Genomic DNA, 23794 nt, shown 5'->3' on the forward strand with positions numbered 1-23794 from the left:
TGTCATACCACCCCTCATGAGATGCCACGGAATTTAGTATACAAGGTCCCAGATTTACCCCCAATGAATAGTATGTACGTAATAATTGAAATAGAATAGGATAAATAGCGGTTATAAAAATAAAACATTAAAAGGAATATAATATAATAAATTGAGATCCTGTAGTGCAAATAGAATGTAAAAACAAGGACAACTAACCAAACCAAATAAAAGTCGAATTCAGCACATTGGGACACATGTGTAAGTTTATTTGCAATGGTTATCATTCAAATCTGACCTCTGAACTGGTATTTTGGACTTTGTATTGACAGTCAATGTCATTATTTATACAATTACGTTTATTTATTAATAGTTATAAGATATTTTAAGTTATGTTATCTGCTGGGCAGCATGATGGAACAGGGGTTAGTGCATGTGCCTCACAATACGAAGGTCCTGAGTATTCCAGAGTTCAATCCCGGGCTCGGGATCTTTCTCTGTAGAGTTTGCATGTTCTCCCAGTGACTGCGTGGGTTTCCTCCGGGTACTCCGGCTTCCTCCCACCGCCAAAGACATGCACCTGAGGATAGGTTGATTGGCAACACTAAATTGGTCCTAGTGTGTGAATGTGAGTGTGAATGTTGTCTGTCTACCTGTGTTGGCCCTGCAATGAGGTGGCGACTTGTCCAGGGTGTGGATAGATGAAAAATCTTTTACCTGAAATGATCCAAACAAACACAGTCATCAAAGCACGTCACATCTCAGTTGATTGTACCAATCCATCCTCGTCTTCAACTTTTTTTTTCAGCCGCTTTCGTTTGTCCAGAAATCCGCTTAGGAATGCGATACAAGCTAGTTTTTTTTCCCTTCCACCTCGATTGTGGCATTTGATAATGGCACATGCCGTCGACATTATGAATATTATTGGATAATTATTGGAGACAATTAGCGTTTCACTAACTTCCGCCTTTCAATGTGGATACAGGCAGTGCATCGGGGTAAATGTAAAAAAATGGAAACCCCTCTATAGACCTGACAATCGAAGCACTTTGCCCATTGTTTTTATTAGGTAAGTGGTCAAAAGAGACGATTATTTTCTTTTCATTTTGGTGCGCTGTGTAAAAGAAAAAGGTAAATTGTGACGTCACACACCAGCTTTTGACTCGGCAGGTTCGTCACAGTCAACACGCACTGAGCAGGCATCTTGTCAGTGCAGCAGATAACTATCCATCCATTTCCATCCATTTTCTACCGCTTATTCCCTTTCGGGGTCGCGGGGGGCGCTGGCGCCTATCTCAGCTACAATCGGGCGGAAGGCGGGGTACACCCTGGACAAGTCGCCACCTCATCGCAGGGCCAACAGAGATAGACAGACAACATTCACACTCACATTCACACACTAGGGCCAATTTAGTGTTGCCAATCAACCTATCCCCAGGTGCATGTCTTTGGAGGTGGGAGGAAGCCGGAGTACCCGGAGGGAATCCATGCATTCACGGGGAGGACATGCAAACTCCACACAGAAAGATCCCGAGCCTGGATTTGAACCCAGGACTGCAGGACCTTCGTATTGTGAGGCAGACGCACTAACCCCTCTGCCACCGTGAAGCCCTAGCAGATAACTAAATTGTATAAATGTTAAAATAGAAGTAAGTGTTCTGCTGTCTATGGTTGCAATTAGTGCAATATTTATGTGAGTGTGTTTGTGTCGTTACTGAGTGCAGTTGGTCCGAGGTACAGCACACGTCGTCATTTAATGAGGATATTACACATCCAGTTTGCACCCTTCGGTAGGAGAAGAGAGGTATGTGGAGTAAAACTATTAGTGGCATGTCATTTATTCCACTTTAATGAGCTATGAGTGTGTGTGTGTGTGATGCTTTTATTTAATGATAAATTACACAATATAGCATAAAGACCATAATCTCACTGAGAGAAGAGTTCCTTCATATATAAAACACAATTGTAGTGAAACAAATATCCTGTCTCTCTTTTTGTCACAGTTGTTTTCATAGTGATGAAAGTTGGAGACCTTCTCTATCATAAAGCTGCACACTGAATTTAGTCTGTTTTAAGTTAAACTGTTGAACTTTTTTTTATTTTTTTATTAAGTTTAGCAGGAAATATTTTATTCAAGACCAAATGTGCACTTAATTCCTACTGCACTTACTGTCACCAAGTTTAGAGCAAATCAATGACTTGCAGTTCAGTAAAACATTTGTAAAAAAGGTTATCGTATGACATTTTGACGACTAAATTGAATTTGTATCTAAGCATTATGAACAAATACAGTCAAACTGGGTCAACAAGGTCTGCGTCAGTTGCTAGGGAACCACAGCAAACTGATGAGAAATGGGCTACTGGAACAAAACACAGATGGACGAGGGGAAAAATACGGAGATGCTGGAATGCTATTATAGAAGCAATCTTAGAAAAAGGGGCTACATGCAGTGAATGTGGGATCATTAGATACTTCGAAACCCGCAATCAAGGCTAAAAAAGAAACATCTGTTAGCCCAGTGTTCCAACATCCGTAAAGGAAATCTATAATCACAACTAGAGATTAATGAAATACAAAAACGATGCTACAGCAAGGGGGAGCCAGGACGACAGGTCAGCATTGGGATGTCGTCATCATCATCCCCACAACCACAGATTGGGTTCCAAGCCCCAAAAGATACCGACAGCCTCCACACAAGAGCTGCTGACCTGAGAGGGAAGATCGTGACCCATCTAGAAAACTGGAGCCCATGACGAATACCAAAGCTGAATTGCCAAGTACATTTAGAAGATATACTAGTATATGTGAATGCTGCTGCTATATAGTAAAGCAACGGTCATACAGATGCTTGGGTACAAGGTGAGCTCGGGACATAACTAGCAGTACCCACCATGGAAGGCCAATAAATAGGCAGTACGGAAAGAAGTTAGCCAGCTAGCAGAACTAAAGAAAGGGAACATGGTGAATAAAGGGGCACCCAGGAAGTACAACTCACTCTCCATACCAGATGCACCCGTAACTGCCAAGTAACGACTAACAGCTTTGGCCGCCCGGTTGAAGAGATACACCAAGGAGGGAGAGGCCAGGAGAATAAACAAGCTGTTCTCCACTGAACCAGCCAAGGTGTACTCTCAGTGGTAGGGAAACAACAAACGGTCAGACCCACCAAGAACTTAAGTGGAAAAATACTGGAAAGACATATGGGAGAAAGAGGCATCACACAACACCAAGGCCCAATGGTTAGTAGACCTGAGAGCTGACCACAGAACAAGAGCCAGTAACCATCTCAATGGCAGACATCCAAGAAAGAGTGTCAAAGATGAAGAACTGGACATCCCAGGCCCCGATATGATCCATACGTACTGGATGGAGAAGCTAATAGCACTCCTGGTCCTTCATGGTAATCATGAAGGACCCCCAGAAGGCACGCATCCCATCCAACTACTGGCCAATTACCTGTCTCTGCGCAACATAAAAGTGAGTAAGCATGTGGCTCAATACATGAGTGAGGCACATAAATGAAATGGCAGTAATACCAGAGGAGCCAAGCACCAGTTGCTGGTTGATAAAACAGTCTCCCAAGACTGTAAGAAGAGACAGACCAACCTGTGCACTGCCTGGATGGACTACAAGAAAGCCTACGACTCAATGCTGCACACATAGATACTCAATGCTGCACACATGGATACTGGAATGTCTGGAACTGTATAAAATCAACAGGAACCTAAGGGCCTTCATCCAGAACTCGATGGAAATGTGGAAGACAACCCTAGAGGCCAATTCAAAGCCGATTGCCCAAGTCAACATCAAGTGCGCCATATACCGAGGAGATGCGCTCTCACCACTGCTGTTCTGCATAGACCTGAACCCCTCAGTCAGATCATTTTAAAGAGCGGCTACAGGTATCGATTCCATAGTGGGGCAACAATCAGCCACCTGCTCTTCAGGGATGACATCAAGCTGTATGCCAGGAGCGAGCAAGAAATAGACTCACTGATCCACACCACCAGGGTCTACAGCGATGACGTAGGGATATCATTCTGATTGGACAAGTGTGGCCGGATGGTCTCAAAGAGAGGCAAGATGATCAGGACTGAGGGTATTGACCTACCAGAGGGAAGCATAGGTGATATCCAAGGCAGCTACAAGTACCTTGGCATCTCACAGGCTAATGGAAACCATGAAGAGGGAACAAGGAAGACAACCATAGCCAAATACCTCCAGAGAGTAAAGCAGGTCCTGAAAAGTCAGCTGAAGGGTAAGAACAAAGTCCGTGCCCTCAACATGTATGCAATACCAGACATCAGATACCCCGCTGGTATCATAATCTGGTAAAAGAAAGACAAAAAAGCTCCTCACCATGCACGGAGGGTTCCACCTAAGTCCAGCAACCTGAGGCTATACACTAAGCGGAAAGACGGAGGCCGAGGGCTAGTAAGCGTCACGGTCCAGGATGAAACATTGAAAATTCGAGAATGCATCGAAAAAATGGCCCCAAAGAATGAAGTGCTAAGGGAATGTCTCAGGCAGCAGAACCCTGATGAGAGTGCATAGGAGGAGGATCAGACAACCTGGATAGACAAGCCCCTACATGGCATGTACCACCGTCAGATAGAGGAACAGGCTGATATCAAGAAATCCTACCAGTGGCTGGAAAATGCAGGACTGGCAGACAGCACAGGAGAGTAGATCAGACCCAAGATGCAGACTGTGCAAAGAAACCCCTGAGACAGTCTAGCATATAGTAGCAGACCATAAGATGCCAGCTGGATCAGCGTTCATGGAGAGGCACAATCAAGTGGCGGGGATAGTATATAGGAACATCTGCAACCAGTATGGAATAGAAGCACTCAAATCCCAGTGGGCCATACCACAGAAGGTGGCTGAGAACAACAGGGCCAAGGTTCTGTGGGACTTCAGCTGCCAGATTGACAAACAGCTTCTGACTAACCAACCAGACATAGTGGTGGTGGACATAGAGCAGAAAAGGGTGGTGGGGATAGATGTGGCAATCTCAGCTGACGCCAACATCAGGAAGAAGGAACACAAGCAACTTGAGAAATACCAAGGGTTGAAAGAGCAGCTGGAAAGGATTTGGAAGGTCAAGGCTAGCGTGGTCCCTGGGGTAGTGGGGGCACTCGGAGCAGTAACCCCCAAACTGGGAGAGTGGCTCCAACAGATCCCAGGAACAACATCTGAAGCCTCAGTCCAGAAGAGCGCAGTCCTAGGAACAGCCAAGATACTGCGCAGAACCCTCATATTCACAGGCCCCAAGCTTGAGGATGGCAGCTCCCTCCATCAGTGTGTGAATGTGTGTGTGAATTGGTAAATGTGGAAGTAGGGTCAAAGCGCTTTGGGTACCTTGAAGGTAGAAAAGCACTATACAAGTACAACACATTTATCATTTATTTATATGCATATACTCCCATATCTACATACACTGAATAAACATTTTATATTAATATCTTTTATTTTAACAACTGTTGGATCTGAGCCGAGGATGACATTGTGGGTTGTGCAGCCCTTTGAGACATATGTGATTCAGGGCTATATAAGTAAACATAGAGGGACGGCGTGGCGCAGTGGGAGAGTGGCCGTGCGCAACCAGAGTGTCCCTGGTTCAAATCCCACCTAGTACCAACCTCGTCACGTCCGTTGTGTCCTGAGCAAGACACTTCACCCTTGCTCCTGATGGGTGCTGGTTGGCACCTTGCATGGCAGCTCCCTCCATCAGTGTGTGAATGTGTGTGTGAATGGGTAAATGTGGAAGTAGGGTCAAAACGCTTTGAGTACTTTGAAGGTAGAAAAGCGCTATACAAGTACAACCCATTTACCATTTATTGATTATCATTTTTTTAAGATTTGGTTTACAGCCATTTCTTTAAGTTGGCGACTTGTCCAGGGTGTACACCGCCTTCCGCCCGATTGTAGCTGAGATAGGCGCCAGCGCCCCCCGCGACCCCAAAAGGGAATAAGCGGTAGAAAATGGATGGATAAAGGTTTGCTTTAAAATGTACTACAGCAGTGGTCCCCAACCTTTTTGTATCCGCGGACCGGTCAACGCTTAATAATTTGTCCCGCGGCCCGGGGGGGTGTCCTTTTTTTTTCTTTCTTTTTTTTTTCTTCTTTGTCATGAAAAAGGGACGTTTTTGTCATGAAAAATTGAGGTTTTTGAAGTTGGTGCACTAATTGTAAGTGTATATTGTGTTTTTTTATGTTGATTTAATAAAAATTAGAAAAAAAAGAATTATTATTATTATTATTATTTTTTTTTTTTTTTTTATAAAAAATTCTTCTGCGGCCCGGTAACAATCGGGCCACGACCGGGCCGCGGCCCGGTGGTTGGGGACCACTGTACTTCAGCATCTGTGTCATTGCCCTTTAGCTACTCCAGTGGTCTTCAATATAATATAATAAAGTACTATCTATCTATCTGTCTGTCTGTCTGTCTGTCTGTCTGTCTGTCTGTCCGTCCGTCCGTCCGTCCGTCCGTCCGTCCGTCCGTCCGTCCGTCCGTCCGTCCGTCCGTCCGTCCATCCATCCATCCATCCATCCATCCATCCATCCATCTATCTATCTATCTATCTATCTATCTATCTATCTATCTATCTATCTATCTATCTATCTATCCATCTAATATAGTGGACCAGCCAGGTCACCCAGCATCAAATCTAATGACCATGTTGCACACTAAAAGTCATTAATTGCAAGGCAAATTATGCATTGAAAGTAAGTGACCAGTAGGGGGAGTCTATCAGCAAAAAATCCATCCATCCATCCATTTCTACCACTTATCCTTTTCAGGGTTGCAGGGGCCAACACAGATAGACAGACAACATTCACACAGACATTTACACACTAGGGCCAATATTAGTGTTGCCAATTAAAAAATATATATATACATATTTCTGATACTGCTGGTTTTATTTGTGTGCTCATTATTAGGAGTAGGCCTCATCTGAACGTTTAAAGGCCTACTGAAATGGGATTTTCTTATTTAAACGGGGATAGCAGGTCCGTTCTATGTGTCATACTTGATCATTTCGCGATATTGCCATATTTTTGCTGAAAGGATTTAGTAGAGAACATCCACGATAAAGTTCGCAACTTTTGGACGCTAATAAAAAAGCCTTGCCTGTACCGGAAGTATCAGACGATGTGCGCGTGACGTCACGGGTTGTGGAGCTCCTCACATCCGCACATTGTTTACAATCATGGCCACCAGCAGCGAGAGCGATTCGGACCAAGAAAACGACGATTTCCCCATTAATTTGAGCGAGGATGAAAGATTTGTGGCAAGGAAAGTGATAGTGAAGGACTAGAAAAAAAAAATTCAGATGTTATTAGAGAAATTTACAAGGATAATTCTGTAAAAACCCTTATCTGCTTATTGTGTTACTAGTGTTTTAGTGAGTGTTGTTGAAACTTACACTTAATATCAACCCTTAAAAACAAAAATATTAAGTGTATGGTCGTACCTGTGCAACCTGAAAACCGGAAGGGTGTGGCCACGGGTGTGGTGACCGCCAGTGTCTCCGAGGGAAGCCACGTTTCTCAACGAGGCAAAGACGGCAGGGCTGAGATTTTTTTTTTTTTCCCTCCTCCACGGTGGAAGCATCTGACGGTCGGGGGCGGCCGGTGGGAGGAGGCAAGAGAGTCCGCAGCTGACTCTTTGACAGGTGCAGGAGGAACGACGCAAGCCCTGCGCTCATGTCTACAGTAAGAGCCAACTTATTACCACCATTTTCTCACCGAAACCTGCCAATTGACATGTGGTAGGGAACCATGTTCGCTTGACCACTCTGTTTCATAGTAAAGGTTCACCGTCATCTTTCGGGAATTTAAACAAGGAAACACCGGCTGTGTTTGTGTTGCTAAAGGCGGCCGCAAATACACCGCTTCCCACCTACATCTTTCTTCTTTGACGTCTCCATTATTAATTGAACAAATTGCAAAAGATTCAGCAACACAGATGTCTATAATACTGTGGAATTATGTGATGAAAAGAGATGACTTATAGCTGTGAACGGTGCTGGAACAAAATGTCCTCTACAATGCGTGACGTCAAGTTTTAGCATGTTACTTCCGAGCGAAGTTCAAAATTGCAATTTAGTAAACTAAAAAGGCCGTATTGGCATGTGTTGCAATGTTAATATTTCATCATTGATATATAAACTATCAGACTGGGTGGTCGGTAGTAGTGGGTTTCAGTAGGCCTTTAAGAGTACAAGTTTCTTGTTGCATCCTATCAGCTTGATATAAATACAATGACGTACCAAATTCCATGTTCGGTGGCCATTCCCACCTCCCAGATTGCCTCTTCAGGCACCAGGTGCAACAGGCGGCTCATTTCTCATAGTTGATGTTTCACTTTGTTTCACTTTGTGTCATCCAAACACATGTAGTAATTATTGAGCGGACATCTTCGCGGTTAATGAGTAACTGTGCTGTTGTTCCACTTCGCAACATCGATTTTCATGCTGCAAACGCCACACTTTGACAGTTTGCTGATGTAGGTCATTATTTATTTCAAGACATTGTTATGATTTAATTGTTATGATTTATTTGTTTTAGACAAGTTACATTTAAGGGGACTTATGATAAAATGTGTCTTTATCTGACTTATCAATGTTGTTACAATGTAATTTGTCGTGGGCTTGCACGCAGTTTTGGATGCTTCTGTTTGCACGGTCTGTCACAGTGCCTATTTAGACATTAAGGACTTCAGGCCAAGAGAAAACACAAAAAAGGTAGGATAAAGTTGGATTTTCATCTCATTGTGGCATGCACAAGCAGCTTTTTTTATGCAGTCTGAATCGATCGGCAAGTGTACCTAATGTTGTGGGACGGCGTGGCGAAGTTGGGAGAGTGGCTGTGCCCCCAATCTGAGGGTTACTGGTTCAATCCCCACCTTCTACCATCCCAGTCACGTCCGTTGAGTCCATGAGCAAGACACTTCACCCTTGCTCCTGATGAGTACCTGGTTAGCGCCTTGCATGACAGCTCCCGCCATCAGTGTGTGAATGTGTGTGTGAAGGAATGGGTGAGTGTGGAAATAGTGTCAAAGGGCTTTGAGTTCCTTAAAAAAGGTAGAAAAGCTCTACACAAGTACAACCCATTTACCATAATTTGTGACCGGCTGAATCTATTTCTGAAGTTTATTTTCGATTGTGTGTGGGGAAAAAGGTAACGGTGACACCTTCAAGATATATATTCAAAATATATATTCAAGCAGTGTACATTTTCATAAATTAAATTATGATACTGAAGAGCAGATCTGGGCAAATTATGCTTTTCAACCTGGCCCACCGGACATTCCCAAATAATTTTTTTAAAGATATTTCAGAAGGAAACTGTAGCTGCCATTAGGTTGTGCAGTTTTTTTTCAAATGACCGTAAATCTTGAACTATACAAAGTATTTCAATGCTTGGAATCTGTGCTTTTACATGATATACTAGTCAGTAGGTAATCTAAGTCACAGCAGCTCCAACGAGGCACCAAGCAGTGTGGGTGGGGAGCGTTTCCACAGAGGGTTTCCAGAGAGGCCAGCCTGTGTCAGGGACAGACGCAGGAAGAGATTTTTACAACAAAGTTCTAAAGTTTAGAGATATATCAGATACATCAGAACTTAGGTGTTTTTTTTGTTTTTTTTACTCTTCGCATACATATCAATCAATCAATCAATGTTTATGTATATAGTCCCAAATCACAAATGTCTCAAAGGACTGCACAAATCATTACGACTACAACATCCTCAGAAGAACCCACAAAAGGGCAAGGAAAACTCACACCCAGTGGGCAGGGAGAATTCACATCCAGTGGGACGCCAGTGACAATGCTGACTATGAGAAACCTTGGAGAGGACCTCAGATGTGGGCAACCCGCCCCTATAGGGGACCGAAAGCAATGGATGTGGAGCGGGTCCAACATGATACTGTGGAAGTTCAATCCATAGTGGCTCCAACACAGCCGCGAGAGTTCAGTTCAAAGCGGATCCAAGACAGTCCACAGGAGGCCATCTCAAGCGGAGGCGGATCAGCAGCGTAGAGATGTCCCCAATCGATACAGGCGAGCGGTCCATCCTGGGTCCCGACGAGCGGTCCATCCTGGGTCTCGACTCTGGACAGCCAGTACTTCATCCATGGTTATCGGATCGGACCCCCTCCACAAGGGAGGGGGCGACATAGGAGAAAGAAAAGAAGCGGCAGATCAACTGGTCTAAAAAGGATGTCTATTTAAAGGCTAGAGTATACAGATGAGTTTTAAGGTGAGACTTAAATGCTTCTACTGAGGTAGCATCTCAAACTGTTACCGGGAGGGCATTCCAGAGTACTGGAGCCCGAACGGAAAACGCTCTATAGCCTGCAGACTTTTTTCTCGCTGTGTTTGTTGCATATTTGATGCGTTTCGCTTGATTGTAAAATATGTGGATGGAGATGGGGTGTGACGTTCATATGATGTCAATATTCTGTGTTTTATCGTCTATAGTTAATATTGTAAATCCCACATTCTTTATTTTCGTGTACATTCTGGGTGTGTCATTCAGTAAAAAAATTTGAAATTCCATTCCGTTTTTTTAAGGCGGTCTGTCATAATGTTTTTAGCATTCAGACATTATTGTGTGTTTTTTTATTAGTGTTCCTAAAAATGTATATGCCGGCCCCCAGACACATTATTTTTTCTTAATTTGGCCCCCCGAGTGTGGTGTGTGGTTTGATTTTAAATCTGGTAATGCCTCCAGAATCAAACATCGTAATAGTCTCATAAAACGCGTTATAAAAGTGACTGTGGAGCAAAATGTACACCAGAGCATACCCCATATGTATTATCTCGGTCATTAAGAAGACTTTTAAATGTATATTAAAATCATAGGTCCCCTTTAAATAGGTTCACTTCCTGTGTGAAAGACAAGGTGTTGGAAAAGGATGAATAAATAGTAAGTTATTGGTGATAGTCAATAAATGTTAGGTCGTAGAATATTTCATAATTGATGTCACGAGTTGTTGTCGTTGACTTCACTGCGTTAAGTCTTTATGAGTTGGTTCTTTTATTTCTTTGTCGTGGGGATGATGTCATCTTTAGTATTCGTCCATTGCTTGAAGTCATAAAGTACTGACATGTGCGTACATTCTACAGTTGCCCTGAATTCTCTCTTGCTTCCTCAACTTCTTGTCAGATGCTCGTGGATGTAGACGTTTGTTTCCTTCAGCATAGCCACTTTTCTTTTTTTTATTCCGTGATTTGTATGACGGGACTGGTGTGTTGTTCTTGCTGCTGGAAATTGAAATCCATGTTGTTGAACCTTGTCCACCTGTTGCTGTGTGGAAGCGTCTCGTCCTCCTCCGTTATCTTCTTGCCTGAAATTTCAGTGACATTGTAGTAACGGTGCAGTGTTTTGGGGGCTGACGCGTGTGAAAGGAAGCACCTGTTCCATGACGGTCAGTCACTACCAAACATTATGAGGTTTGAAGTTTAAAGAGCTGTGCACTGGGAGGTACTGGGAGGCACTGGAAGAGGGGCCAGAGGAGGAGGAGGAGCAAAAAGGAGGCAGTGAGCGACAAGTCTTTTCAATTTCTCATTAATTCCGGGCGGCCTTTTCTTTCACTTTTTTTTTTAAGCCCGCCCACTGACCATTATCAGTCCTTGGGCCTTTAAATACGACGTTGGTTGCTTTTGTTGGTGAGTGCGCACACTCTGCCAGCGCAGTGCCTTCCTCGCCCCCCATCTCGCACCCGCAACCGCCATGAGGGAGTTCAAGAGCAAAGAGTTCTGGAGGGCCGTTCTGGCCGAACTGGTGGGCATGACCCTGTTCATTTTCCTCAGCATCGCGGCGGCCATCGGCAAACCGGGCGACCCGGGCCAGGAGGTCAAGGTGTCGCTGGCCTTCGGGCTGGCCATCGCCACGCTGGCGCAGAGTCTCGGCCACATCAGCGGCGCCCACCTGAACCCCGCCGTCACTTTGGGGATGCTGGCCAGCTGCCAGATCAGCCTGTTCCGGGCCATCATGTACATGGTGGCGCAGCTTCTGGGCTCGGCCCTGGCCAGCGGGATCTTGTACGGAGCGCGGCCCGGTGCCACTACCGCACTGGGACTCAACTCTGTGAGTAGCAAAAAATGACTTGTCTACACTTGAATGCACGCCACGTTACTGGTTAGAGTTGTATCAGCTAGAAAATGCTTGGAAAGGTCAAAGTCCCTCTATTTGTCTGTGTGTGTGTGTGTGTGTGTGTGTGTGTGTGTGTGTGTGTGTGTGTGTGTGTGTGTGTGTGTGTGTGTGTGTGTGTGTGTGTGTGTGTGTGTGTGTGTGTGTGTGCGTGTGTTCAGTTAAGCTGCTGCTGCAAAGACTAATATCAGCAGTCTCAGCTGGCGTGGCGAGATAACCACTCACTCTGCGCATGCACACACACACAAACACACACGGTGTACAAGAGAATACAAAGCTAAAGTGAGCGCCGACAGGAAGTGTGTCAAGAAGTTTGGGTTCACTCTACCGTCTTAACGGCCGCTCTTGTTTTTTTGGCAGCTCAGCGGCGTCACCCCCAGCCAGGGCGTGGGCATCGAACTGCTGGCGACGTTTCAGCTCGTTCTGTGTGTCATCGCCGTCACTGATAAAAGGCGACGTGACGTCACCGGTTCAGCGCCCCTAGCCATCGGGCTCTCCGTGTCCCTGGGACACCTGGCGGCGGTGAGTTGGACGCCCAACGTGCATCATATTGGCCCTCACCTGTCACTCACCTATGTTGTTGATGTTGTTGCTGATTCCAGATCAGCTACACGGGCTGTGGCATCAATCCCGCACGCACTTTCGGACCAGCTCTGATCATGAATGACTTCAAAGACCACTGGGTAGGAGCGATCACGCAATCACGTACATACGTCCCGAGTCTTGTTATTGATCCTGGTTATCCACCCCTTCCGTCAACCACAGGTCTATTGGGTGGGGCCTATGTGTGGCGGCGTGGCGGCAGCCCTGATCTACGACTTCCTCCTCTCGCCCAAATTCGCCGACTTCCCCGAGCGCATGAAAGTGCTCATCAGTGGCCCCGTGGGCGATTACGACGTCACCGGCGATGCAGCCAATGTGGAGATGAAGTAGTTGTAGCATTAGTGTTGCCTAAAGGCGGACAGTTTTTATTGGTACACAGTCGTCCCTTCTAATATTGCGGCTTCACCACATTGCAAATGCGATTTTGTCTTTTTGTGATTCCTACTTTGCGGAAAGTCACGTCCAGAGCAAATTAACTGCAATAAACAAGGGACGACAGTATTCTAAAAGTAAAATTCACTATTATCGAGATTTGTCATCAGTACCTACAACACAAACAAGACCATGTGTTTTGTTCAGGTAGCTTAGAATGAGACCTGTGTCCTCTGCAGTGGACTTATGTGTTTTGCACATAAACCTTCCTGAACCAATCAATCCCAGGTTTTGAACTCAGGACCTCTGCCACACAAAGCAAGGTTTAACGCTGTACGCCATGGGAGTCAGTGTAACTGTATGGGGATATTTTCCTGCCAGTGACGGAGCAGGAAGCAGCAAGGAATAAGTTTGCTGTAAACATTTTATATGAAATCCCCTGATCCCTATTCAATCAATTATCAACTTGATTTGATTTTAAATTTTCAAACACCACTCCTACGGACAGCGTGTGTTCTGTCTGTAGGGCGAGGTAGTCTTGGTTTTTGCATATTTCAACTACACAATGTATCAAAATGGCCTCTCAGTGGACACCCCTAATCTATATTATACACTTGTAAAAAAAACCTACACTTTATATAGAGAAATGTTTGTTTTAGCATAGTCACTGTTTTTATGTCGTCGTTTTGTAAGTGTGCAGCACACGTCTTGACCCACTGAAGTTGCAGCAAGCGTGTGTTGATATGATCTCCTGTTATCAGTATTCTGTTTTATTTTGTACCCTGTATTGTTTGTGACTTTATCACCTTTTTAAACCCAGTGTGTTGCAATGTCTTTAAAGAATAAAGAGCATGTTCTTGCACTTATAACTTCTGTTTGTGTTATGATATCCAAAGCAGGTCAGGTCCTATTGTTGGTGATGCCGGAATGTTTTCATGGCATATTTCCAGTTGGAAAGACAAATTCATCAATGGCCAGATTAACCCTTTCAGAGGCCCTCGGAGGGGAGCAGTTGGGGCCCTTTATTCCCTCTGTGTGGTGCAGGCAGCCTTCATTGCTCCTGCAAACTTTTCTATTTGGGCTACTTTTTTCATGTAAAATATACAAACAATTGAAGATGTACAGCAAATACAAGGATATGTGTATAAGTATTTAAATATATATAAGTATATAATTGTGTGAGTGCGTGCGTGTGTGCGTGCGTGTGTGTGTGTGTGTGCGTTTATTGGCAACACTAAATTGGCCCTAGAGTGTGAGTGTGAATCTTGTCTATCTGTGTTGGCCTTACAACGAGGTGGCGACTTATCCAGGATGTACTCCGCCCTGCAGCTGGGATAGTGTGTGTGTGTGTGTGTGTGTGTGTGTGTGTGTGCGCGTGCGTGTCCTCTGCAGTGGACATCTGAGTATTGCGTCACATGGACTTTTTAGAAAAGTCGAAAAGCTTCTTGGGTGGATATATGGCTGCTAAAATATGTATACCTATGGTTTTAGTCAGAATAAATGGCTATCACATTATTTTACTGTTTTATTTTTATCTTTAATAGGTTGACTATCTGCTACTGATAAAATGGCCTAGTAGTGATAGTACACTTAAGTGGTGATCAAAAGTCTATTACAGGACACTTAAACCTGTTAAGAAGTTGCAAGAGTTTACATGAAGTAAAGAACTGAATTTAACTGAGAAAAAGCAGGTATATAAAGGTGTATTTATATTGTAATATAAACCCAATTTTAATTTAGATTGTTCATACAAAGTGAATCCCCCTACCTTTTACATGTTGTGGGTGTATACTGGCATTACAAGTGTTAGTGCTTCAAGGGCTACTGGGTATTTCTTCTGTTGTGTTTATGTTGTGTTACAGTGCGGCTGTTCTCCCGAAATGTGTTTGTAATTCTTGTTTGGTGTGGTTTCACAGTGTGGCGCATATTTGTAACAGTGTTAAAGTTGTTTATACGGCCACCCTCAGTGTGACCTGTATGGTTGTTGATCAAGTATGGCTTGCGTTGTCTGTGTGTGTGTGTGTGTGTGTGTGTGTGTGTGTGTGTGTGTGTGTGTGTGTGTGTGTGTGTGTGTGTGTGTGTGTGTGTGTGTGTGTGTGTGTGTGTGTGTGTGTGTGTGTGTGTGCGCGTGCGTATTAAAGCCGCATACAAACATGCTGTTTGTATGGTGGAAAAGCAAATGTGATGACAGGTTGTAGAGGACGCTATATGCAGTGCCTTAAAGGCACGCCCCCAATATTGTTGTGCGGGTGAAAATCCGGAGAAATTCGGGAGAATGGTTGCACCGGGAGATTTTCGGTAGGGGCACTGAAATCCGTGACTCTCAAGGACAAATCGGGAGGGTTGGCAAGTATGCGGTGATGGCGGCCGTAGAACTACAAATGCGACTGCTGAATCTGTATCATTAAAGTCAAAGGTAAGAGCAAGTTTCATTGTTTTTCAAAGTTTCTTTTGTTTTTGGCCCATTTCTTTTTACACTTGCATGAAAATAATTAAATGTCACATCAAACCTTGCCTCGAGAGTTGTAGTACTGTTTGGAATAGTTACAAAATTAGTCTTGCATCCTGATATTGGAGGATCAACTGTATGTGAGGGTTGCTCTGATGTCTTAGTTACATACAGCTACGTCATTTTTACTATTTCTATGAAGAAAACTCTCCCCGACTCATGCGCTTTGTGTGGGTCCTCAATTGCTGGCTTTTTGGGGCACTGCATTCATTTTCTTGTTGTTAATGGCCTTCCATTAGGTTGCCCGCACGCAGGAGCAAGTTGTTATTCAAGGGGATCAAGGGAACAACTCAGTTGCATGATGGGTGTTTTGCACACAGGCAGATTACGACGTAGGTTAAAGTGTCCGTCCTGAGATCAATAGGTTGTGAGTTCAAACCCCGGCCGAGTCATACCAAAGACTATAAAAATGGGACCCATTACCTCCCTGCTTGGTTACCAGCATCAAGGGTTGGAATTGGGGGTTAAATCACCAAAAAATGATTCCCGGGCGTGGCCACCGCTGCTGCTCACTACTCCACTCATCTCCCCGGGGGTGATCAAGGGTGATGGGTCAAATGCAGACAATAATTTCTCCACACCTAGTGTGTGTGTGACAAAGATTGGTACTTTAACTTTATTAGAGGAGTTCTTATGTACCCCGAGACTTCCTGATGACATCACTTGATGTTGGCTGGAGCGTGGAGGTGTTCTATTGAGGCAGGGGCAGTCAGCTGATGAGCCCATTGGGGTACTCGCTCTGGAACATCTATTGGAGAGAGTTCAAGCGAGACAACGCTCTCCCGCACTCAGAGTGCTGGATCTTACAACACAACATCTCCTACTGAGTAGGTCCAGCATTGATAGTTTCTTTGAAATCTTTGCAAAGCACCCCAAGAATAAGACCACCTATTCGTGAGTGCTCTGCTTGCTTGTTTTTTGGGGTTTTTTATCGACAGTGAAAAGAGTGACAAGAAAACCAAAAAAAAAAATGATCACTTTTCCCAGTGGTCACACTTTTTGCATACATTCTTGCCTGAATGCATCATGCACAGAGTAGTGAAAGTTTAAATGTTAATGTTTTCATCCCTCGTGCAAAGATGTCCAAATTTGATACGTTTTTTTGTGGACCTGAGGCACATTTCAGAAATTATATTTAACGAGACAAAAACAGCACAGATGGGAATACATGAGGTGCAACAAAAAAACTAAAATGTTGAGATTAATAAGTAATTATATTACAGTGGTACCTCAACTTATGACTAGTAGCTGTCTCTCGGCTTTTTGTTATGCTTAAGTTGCGATCATAACTTAAGTTATGAGCCCACTCCATTGGCAATCAAAGGAGAGTTTGTCAGAGGGTTGTGCCGTTTGAGCATCAAAGAGTTAACAAATTGTTACACATTGTTGTTCCTGCTTAGTCAACACGGGAAACAAACTTACGTTTTGATTGGACAGTTGACATGCGCATTTGAGCGCTGTTTAGAGATCGACTCAATGCTGCCCATTTAGAGATCGACACAGTCATGCCCGTTTAGAGATCGACAGAATCCTGCCCGCTCACAGGTTGACACCACCCTGCCCTGCTCCGAGACCGACACAATACTGACCTGCTCAGAAATCGACACAATCCTGACAGTTTAGAGATCGACACAATCCTGCCTCGCTCCGAGACCAACACAATCCTGACCTGCTCAGAAATCGACACAAGCCTGCCCGTTTAGAGATTGACACAATCATTCCCGCTCAAAGATCGACACAATCCTGCCTCGCACCGAGACCAACACAATCCTGACCTGCTCAGAAATTGACACAAGCCTGCCCGTTTGGAGATCTACACAATCCTGCCCTTCAACCACTGGAACTGAGACGACAAACTTGTATGCATGAACATATCGAGATATGCGGTCTTTGACATGTTTCAGCAACTTGGACAATAAGTTAGTTCTGGTAAACAGACATAATAATACATCCTTAATGGTCAACTGTGACCTCTCCAGTCCATCACTAAAATATGTCGGTGTGCAACATAAACAGCGATTTCCTATTTCCATAGGAGCCCGTAGGAGACGCTTACAAAAGTCAGCTCCACAAGGTCAATACTGAACAATATTATTAGTATATTTCATAAAAGTACTTGTTTGTACTACCTTCTACTGTAATGGTTTTCAAGCAATATTTATTATCTAAAAGTATTTTTTGTCTTTTTGAAAGCTATGTCACATGTTACGATTGTGCAGTTTTTTGGACGACCAAGCACGGATTAAATTGATTTGAATTCATGTCAATGGGCAGAGCTGATTCTAGGTAATGTATGAGTGTTTTGAGTTACAAGCTCGGTCATGGAACTTATTGAGCTCATAAGTTAACTTACCATTCTGTTTTTTTGTTTGTTTGTTTTTAAATATGTTTTTTTGCTTTATTTATTTTCCTATGATATTGTACTGAGTATTTGATTTATTTTGTACAATTTTCCATTCTGTCTATTATATGTGCACTTTAATTTTTGAAGTTCTTGATTGTATTATATCAATTGATTGACCACAGCTGTGACTACTTAAGTGCATCACTTCCTGTTGGAAATTGCACAATAACAAAGCCATTGTCAAAATTGGTCTGTTTTTGCAGCGCCTGCGCAGTTTACATATATTACAATTATTAGAAGGACACGAGTGTCGCGGGCCTTGCTTTTTCTTTAAGTACACTTTTTGCCGTGCACCTCTTTATTTTTGTTATATTATTTTTTGGGGAGAGTGCATGTTTTTTCCTATGTTTTGTACGATTGTACTTATAACGTGTTTTTAGCCTTTACTTAAAAATATATGTTGATATCAAAGTGGTTCACATTATTCCTTTGAGTTTGTTGCAGTATGCAGTCTTCGGTGGAAAGAGTTTGGATACCTGTAAGTCACTTATACTGAGACACTGCTGCACCAATTTGATTAAATTCGTCACATCCACACTGTTCATAGTTTTATACTGTGAGAAAAAACATTAATAATAAAAAAAGTTATTAAAAAATGAAATCGATAGGCAAAAATTATAGTACATGCATTTTATTTAGACGTTATTTTACAGTGGAAAACCAAGCCACAATTAATCTTAACATATATATATTACTGTAAATACAAAACAAAAATAAGGTGTATTTTGATATCGGACATTGTTGCCAAATGTGCTTGGACAGGAAGACCATGAGGGGCAATGACTTTTTGACCCCAACTGGAGATAAGACAAATGGAGGCAGGTTTCCTTGTCATGGATTCAAAAGGTTTCCCTTTCCTTCACAGCAGCATGATATGACTGATGACTACTTCAAGGTCTGAGCCATCTTGTGAGAAAATACCATGGAAGGATGGAGCTCACACCATTTGTAAGGTGCTATACTGTTACCTCCACCTGGGAGGTCATGTTTGTATGGTGTTTTGATTGTTGTCCTTACACTTCCTGTCTAAACGTGTTAATCCAAGGCCACATGCTCTATTTAAAATGCTGATGGAAATACAAAAAATATATATTTCAAGTCCATTTTTAATTTATTTATTTGTTGTATTTATTGAAATATATTTTCCATGTATTTTTTTTTTAATTTACATATATTATAAAAAAAAACGTGCAATAAAATAGAAATATTAAAAAATACAACAATTACATAAAGTAATCAAATAAATCTGGTAATTTCAGAAATTCCATTCATAATCAACATGTTATTGTGTTCTTATCATTATTTACAATATCATATATCACATAAAATTAAGCCCATCCTGGACCCCTGACCAATTGCAGCAGAGAAAGCGTGGTCGGGGTAGGAGGCTGCGGAATTGGAGCATGTTGTCAAACAAAGAGAAGGAGAGTACAGATTGACCTAGTATATGGGATATATAATTCAAATAACTTTACTGTATAACCAATATATGTATTACATAGCAGAGAGTACATAGCACTTAGACTTAGGAGCCCCTTTAAGATCCTTTTAAAAACGTTGTGCTATTTTTTTAGTGCCATTGTGTTTTAATGTCCTTGATGTGCTCCAAACGATCCAATATATACCCTAAAGTGAAGATGTATCGCATCCCTGTCCAATCACTTCCTTGCAGCTGCTTCTTTGTCTGCTCCAAAGCCACTTTAGCTGCTCACGTTTGGGTGCGTCAATACAAACAAAACAATCCCGTAAATCTGCAGTCTTTGTACGCATGTATATAGAGAGCTGCAGTTTATTTACAATCGATGACGTACAGCTGGCTCGGCGAAAGTGCACCCTAACTACATCAAGCTTCTATTCACGTTTTAGGAGAAGAGCTAGCTCCTTTGTGTTTCCTTCTGTACATTTCACACATCAACTGCTACTACCTCGTCTTTCTGCTTCATGGTGCAGAGTAGTAAAACAACTCTTTGCTACATTTTAACCTCACTAACTAATTGCATTACAATTATTTTCTTTTGCGTGCATAAGAATGTAAAATCATTCTTTTGCAACCGGGAAATTAACTCTAACTAGTGCATCCAAAAAGTATTTACAGCGCTTCACTTTTTCCACATTTTGCTATTTTACAGGTTCATTGCATGCCATCCATCAATTTTAGTGTTATTCCAAAATGGAATAAATTAATTTTTGTCTTCAAAATTCTACAGACAATACACCATAAAAACAATGTGAAAAAATTTTTCTTTCTTTTTTTATATATATATATTTGGTAATAGGGGTGTCGGAAAAAATCGATTCCAATACGAATCGCGATTCTCACGTTGTGCGATTCAGATTCGATTCCCTTTTTTTTTTTTAAATCGATTTTATTTTTTTTTATTTTTTTTTTATCAATCCAACAAAACAATACACAGCAATACCATAACAATGCAATCCAATTCCAAAACCAAACCTGACCCAGCAACACTCAGAACTGCAATAAACAGAGCAATTGAGAGGAGACACAAACACGACACAGAACAAACCAAAAGTAGTGAAACAAAAATGAATATTATCATCTGTTGAACAACTTAAGCTGTGCATCAAGCACATCCTGGGAGTCCACCTGGGCGACGACCTATCCTGGAGCACCAACACCACGGCTACCATCAAGAAGGCACACCAGAGACTGCACTTCCTGAGAATACTCAGGAACAACCACCTCTCTCAGGAACTGTTGGTGTCCTTCAACCGGTGCTCCATTGAGAGCATCCTTACCTACTGCATCTGCGTGTGGTTCAGCAGCTGCACGGCCGCAGAGAGAACGGCGCTCCAGAGAGTCATAAAGACCGCCTAGAAGATCATCGGATGCTCCCACCCTCCCTGGCTGACCTGTACAGCTCCTGCTGTCTCAGGAAAGCACAGAGTATCCTAAAAGACCCATTCCACGCCGGGCACTGCCACCTAGAACTGCTACCCTCGGGCAGACGCTATAGGGTACTAAAAGCTGGCACAAATAGACTAAAAAACAGCTTTTACCCAAGAGCCATAGTAGCATTAAACAGGCACTGAGTGAGCACAATGTGTCCATCATGTCCTCATGTGTCATGTCTTTTTATTTTTTATTTTTTCGGACTATAATCTGCAATAATGTGTTTACTCACATGTCTCCTCCGTAGTCAGCTATGCAATCATTTTTCCGTATAGTTGCAAATGTGTGTATGTTGTGTGTGAACGTGTGTATATGTATATATATTCATTTCTATGCATATATGCATGTGTGTGGATATATATACATATACATCTCTAATTTTCTCTTTTTTTTAACCAAATTTTATATGCACCTTAGGGGATCTGTTCCAATTTCGTTGTTCTGTGAACCTGTTCACTGTAATAATGACAATACAACTCTGTTCTATTCTATTATATTCTATTATATTCTAAGAATGAGAAAGAATTCCACCTGAAAAGCTTAAAAACTTGGTTAAAAAGAAAGGCCATGTAACACAGTAGAAAAAATACCCCTGTGCCAACTTTTCTGCAATGTGTTGCTGCAATTAAATTCTAAGTTAATGATTATTTGCAACAACAAAAAAATTGTTTCTCAGTTGGAACATTAAATATCTTGTATTTGCATTCTATTCAATTGAATATAAGTTGAAAAAGATTTGCGAATCATTGTATTTTGTTTTTATTTACCATTTGCACAACGTGCCAACTTCACTGGTTTTGGGTTTTGTAATAATACAAGAATTTAATATCACGGTAATTGTCACCAAAATAATCATGGTTATCTGCGCTTATGGATGATATACCAGTTACTATGGTAATCTATGTCACAGCAGCTCAGACGAGGCACCAAGCAGTGTGGGCGGGAAGTGTTTCCAGAGACGCGGACGGAGCTTTTTCACAACAAAGTTCTTAGTGATATATCAGATACATCAGATTGTAGGTGGCTTTATTTTGTTCACTTCGCGTTCATATTTCACTGTTTGTCGCATTTTTGTAGCATTTCTCTTGATTGTAAAATATGTCGATCAAAATGCCGTGTGACATTCATATTTTGTCAATATTCGGTGTTTTATCGTTCATAGAAAAAATATTCTAACTTTTATTTTATTCTTTATCTCTACACATGGTTCTTACTATTTTACAAGTTTTGTTATTTTTATTTTCCAACATTCCTCAGGTTAGCCATATGCCTCAGGGATTATCAACCGCGTTTGTGGGGTCGCTTTTGTGTCAGCGTCCTGGTGGCCATGGTCTGATGACCTCCTGCTGCAGATGGCTCCTGTGATAGTGTTTACTCACATGTCTCCTCTGTAGTCAGCCATGCAATAATTTTTCGGTATAGTTGCAAATGTGTGTATGTTGTGTGTGTATGTATATGTGTGTGTTTGTGTTTGGTATCCGTGTCCGTGCGTACATATGTTAATTTGTGCCGGTGTCAAAATGTATAGTAAACACATTATTACGTGTTAACTATTACAGCCCTAAAATAAATGTAACTTTCAGAATTAAACTCAGTGCAATGAAGTAAAAGTAGTGCTTCTTTTTCACAAAAATGCTTAAGTAAAACGTATGTTACATTATAACTACAATGTTTTCAAAATGCTGACCCGTGGAACCGGGTAGGGGCATAGAAGTGGAGCAGCTCAGAGAGTTCAGGTGAGCAAAATATGTAAATATTACATGTTGTCACAAACGTGCTGGCGTGCGTGCGTGCGTGCGTGCGTGCGTGTGTGTGTGTGACTAAAGCATTAAGGAGTGAGACTATCCAGGACTAAGTGAAGTGTGCTCAAACAACCACCAAGTAGCATCTATGAGCAAATAATACTCTATCATCTCTTTCTCTTTAGGACTTATCAAGTCATAAGCGCATTGTCCACTAACGCTTGAAGTGGATACACCTGCTGTATATAAAACATTGATGGAAGGATGTTTTTTATGTGCTTTAAAAGCAGAATAGAGCGACTCCCTCAGGCTCCATTGAAAGCGTACTTTTGATTGCATTTATTTACTAGTTAGGATGTTATGTACCGGGCAGAGGGAAGGAGGCTACACCAAGGGAGAACTGCGGTTTACCAGGTTTATTGAAAACCTTGAAGAGTGTGTGGGGCGTGTATGCTACCACAAGTGAATGAGTGCGGATGATGTGTAGAATTAACAATGTAAGTTATACCAGGGGTTGTTGTCGGTGCGTGTTGTGTGAATCTTTCGTCGAATCCAAGGGGCAAGACGAAGAGGTAGTCAGCAGGGAGGCGAGCAGTCGGGGGTTGGAGAGACCAGTCCAAGCTGGGGTCGAGGATCGAGGGAGGCAAGCAAATATCCAGGTGGAGGTCGTGAGGCAAGGTATGATCACAGGCAACAGGGAAGATACTGCGGAAGACACAAGGGACATCAAACACGGGAACCAGGAAGAGCACAAAGAAGGCGAGCAAGGAACGAGGGAGGGGTGCCAGACGTGATGCTTACTGTGAAAGATTGGCTACGTTCTGGCAAAGGTCAGGTGGCTTTTATGCCGCTCCCTCTTGTCAGGTTCAGGTGTGTTGATTTGTAATTGTCTGCAGCTTTGTCGAGCAGGGGTGTGTCTGGGCACGCAGCCAGAGGAGGAACTTGGAAACTCAGCTGCTGGAGAAAAGTGGGTTTCAGTCCGCGCCGTGACATAGGATGCATTAAAACAATAAAAACATACAGTATGTGTTCTTGTCTTAGATAAGCACAATTCCAAAAAGGTGCCATTCCCCAAGGCAGGGTTTCTCAAACTGTGGTACATGTACCAG

General features: G+C 42.7%; 1 protein-coding gene and 1 long non-coding RNA gene across 2 annotated transcripts; one reads left to right on the forward strand and one right to left on the reverse strand.

The window, feature by feature from the left end:
- Positions 1–342: 342 nt before the first annotated feature.
- LOC133568554 (uncharacterized) lies at positions 343–12933 on the reverse strand. Its single transcript, XR_009809625.1, has 3 exons — positions 12717–12933; positions 633–696; positions 343–559 (listed from the first exon to the last, which is right to left on the reverse strand). It is a non-coding gene; the product is annotated as an uncharacterized LOC133568554 (long non-coding RNA).
- LOC133568553 (aquaporin-1-like) lies at positions 11559–13988 on the forward strand. Its single transcript, XM_061920557.1, has 4 exons — positions 11559–12081; positions 12505–12666; positions 12747–12827; positions 12910–13988. The coding sequence occupies exons 1-4, from the start codon at positions 11725–11727 to the stop codon at positions 13075–13077; spliced, it is 768 nt and encodes a 255-aa protein (XP_061776541.1). The 5' UTR covers positions 11559–11724; the 3' UTR covers positions 13078–13988.
- The last annotated feature ends 9806 nt before the right edge of the window (positions 13989–23794 follow it).

Source organism: Nerophis ophidion, linkage group LG14, assembly GCF_033978795.1.
Source record: "Nerophis ophidion isolate RoL-2023_Sa linkage group LG14, RoL_Noph_v1.0, whole genome shotgun sequence".
Lineage (NCBI taxonomy): Eukaryota > Metazoa > Chordata > Actinopteri > Syngnathiformes > Syngnathidae > Nerophis > Nerophis ophidion.

Coding starts and splice junctions, on each gene's coding strand:
- LOC133568553 (XM_061920557.1), top strand. CDS start 11,725: ATGAGGGAGTTCAAGAGCAAAGAGTTCTGGAGGGCCGTTCTGGCCGAA. Junction 12,082..12,504: donor CCGCACTGGGACTCAACTCT/GTGAGTAGCAAA, acceptor TTTTTTTGGCAG/CTCAGCGGCGTCACCCCCAG. Junction 12,667..12,746: donor CCCTGGGACACCTGGCGGCG/GTGAGTTGGACG, acceptor TGCTGATTCCAG/ATCAGCTACACGGGCTGTGG.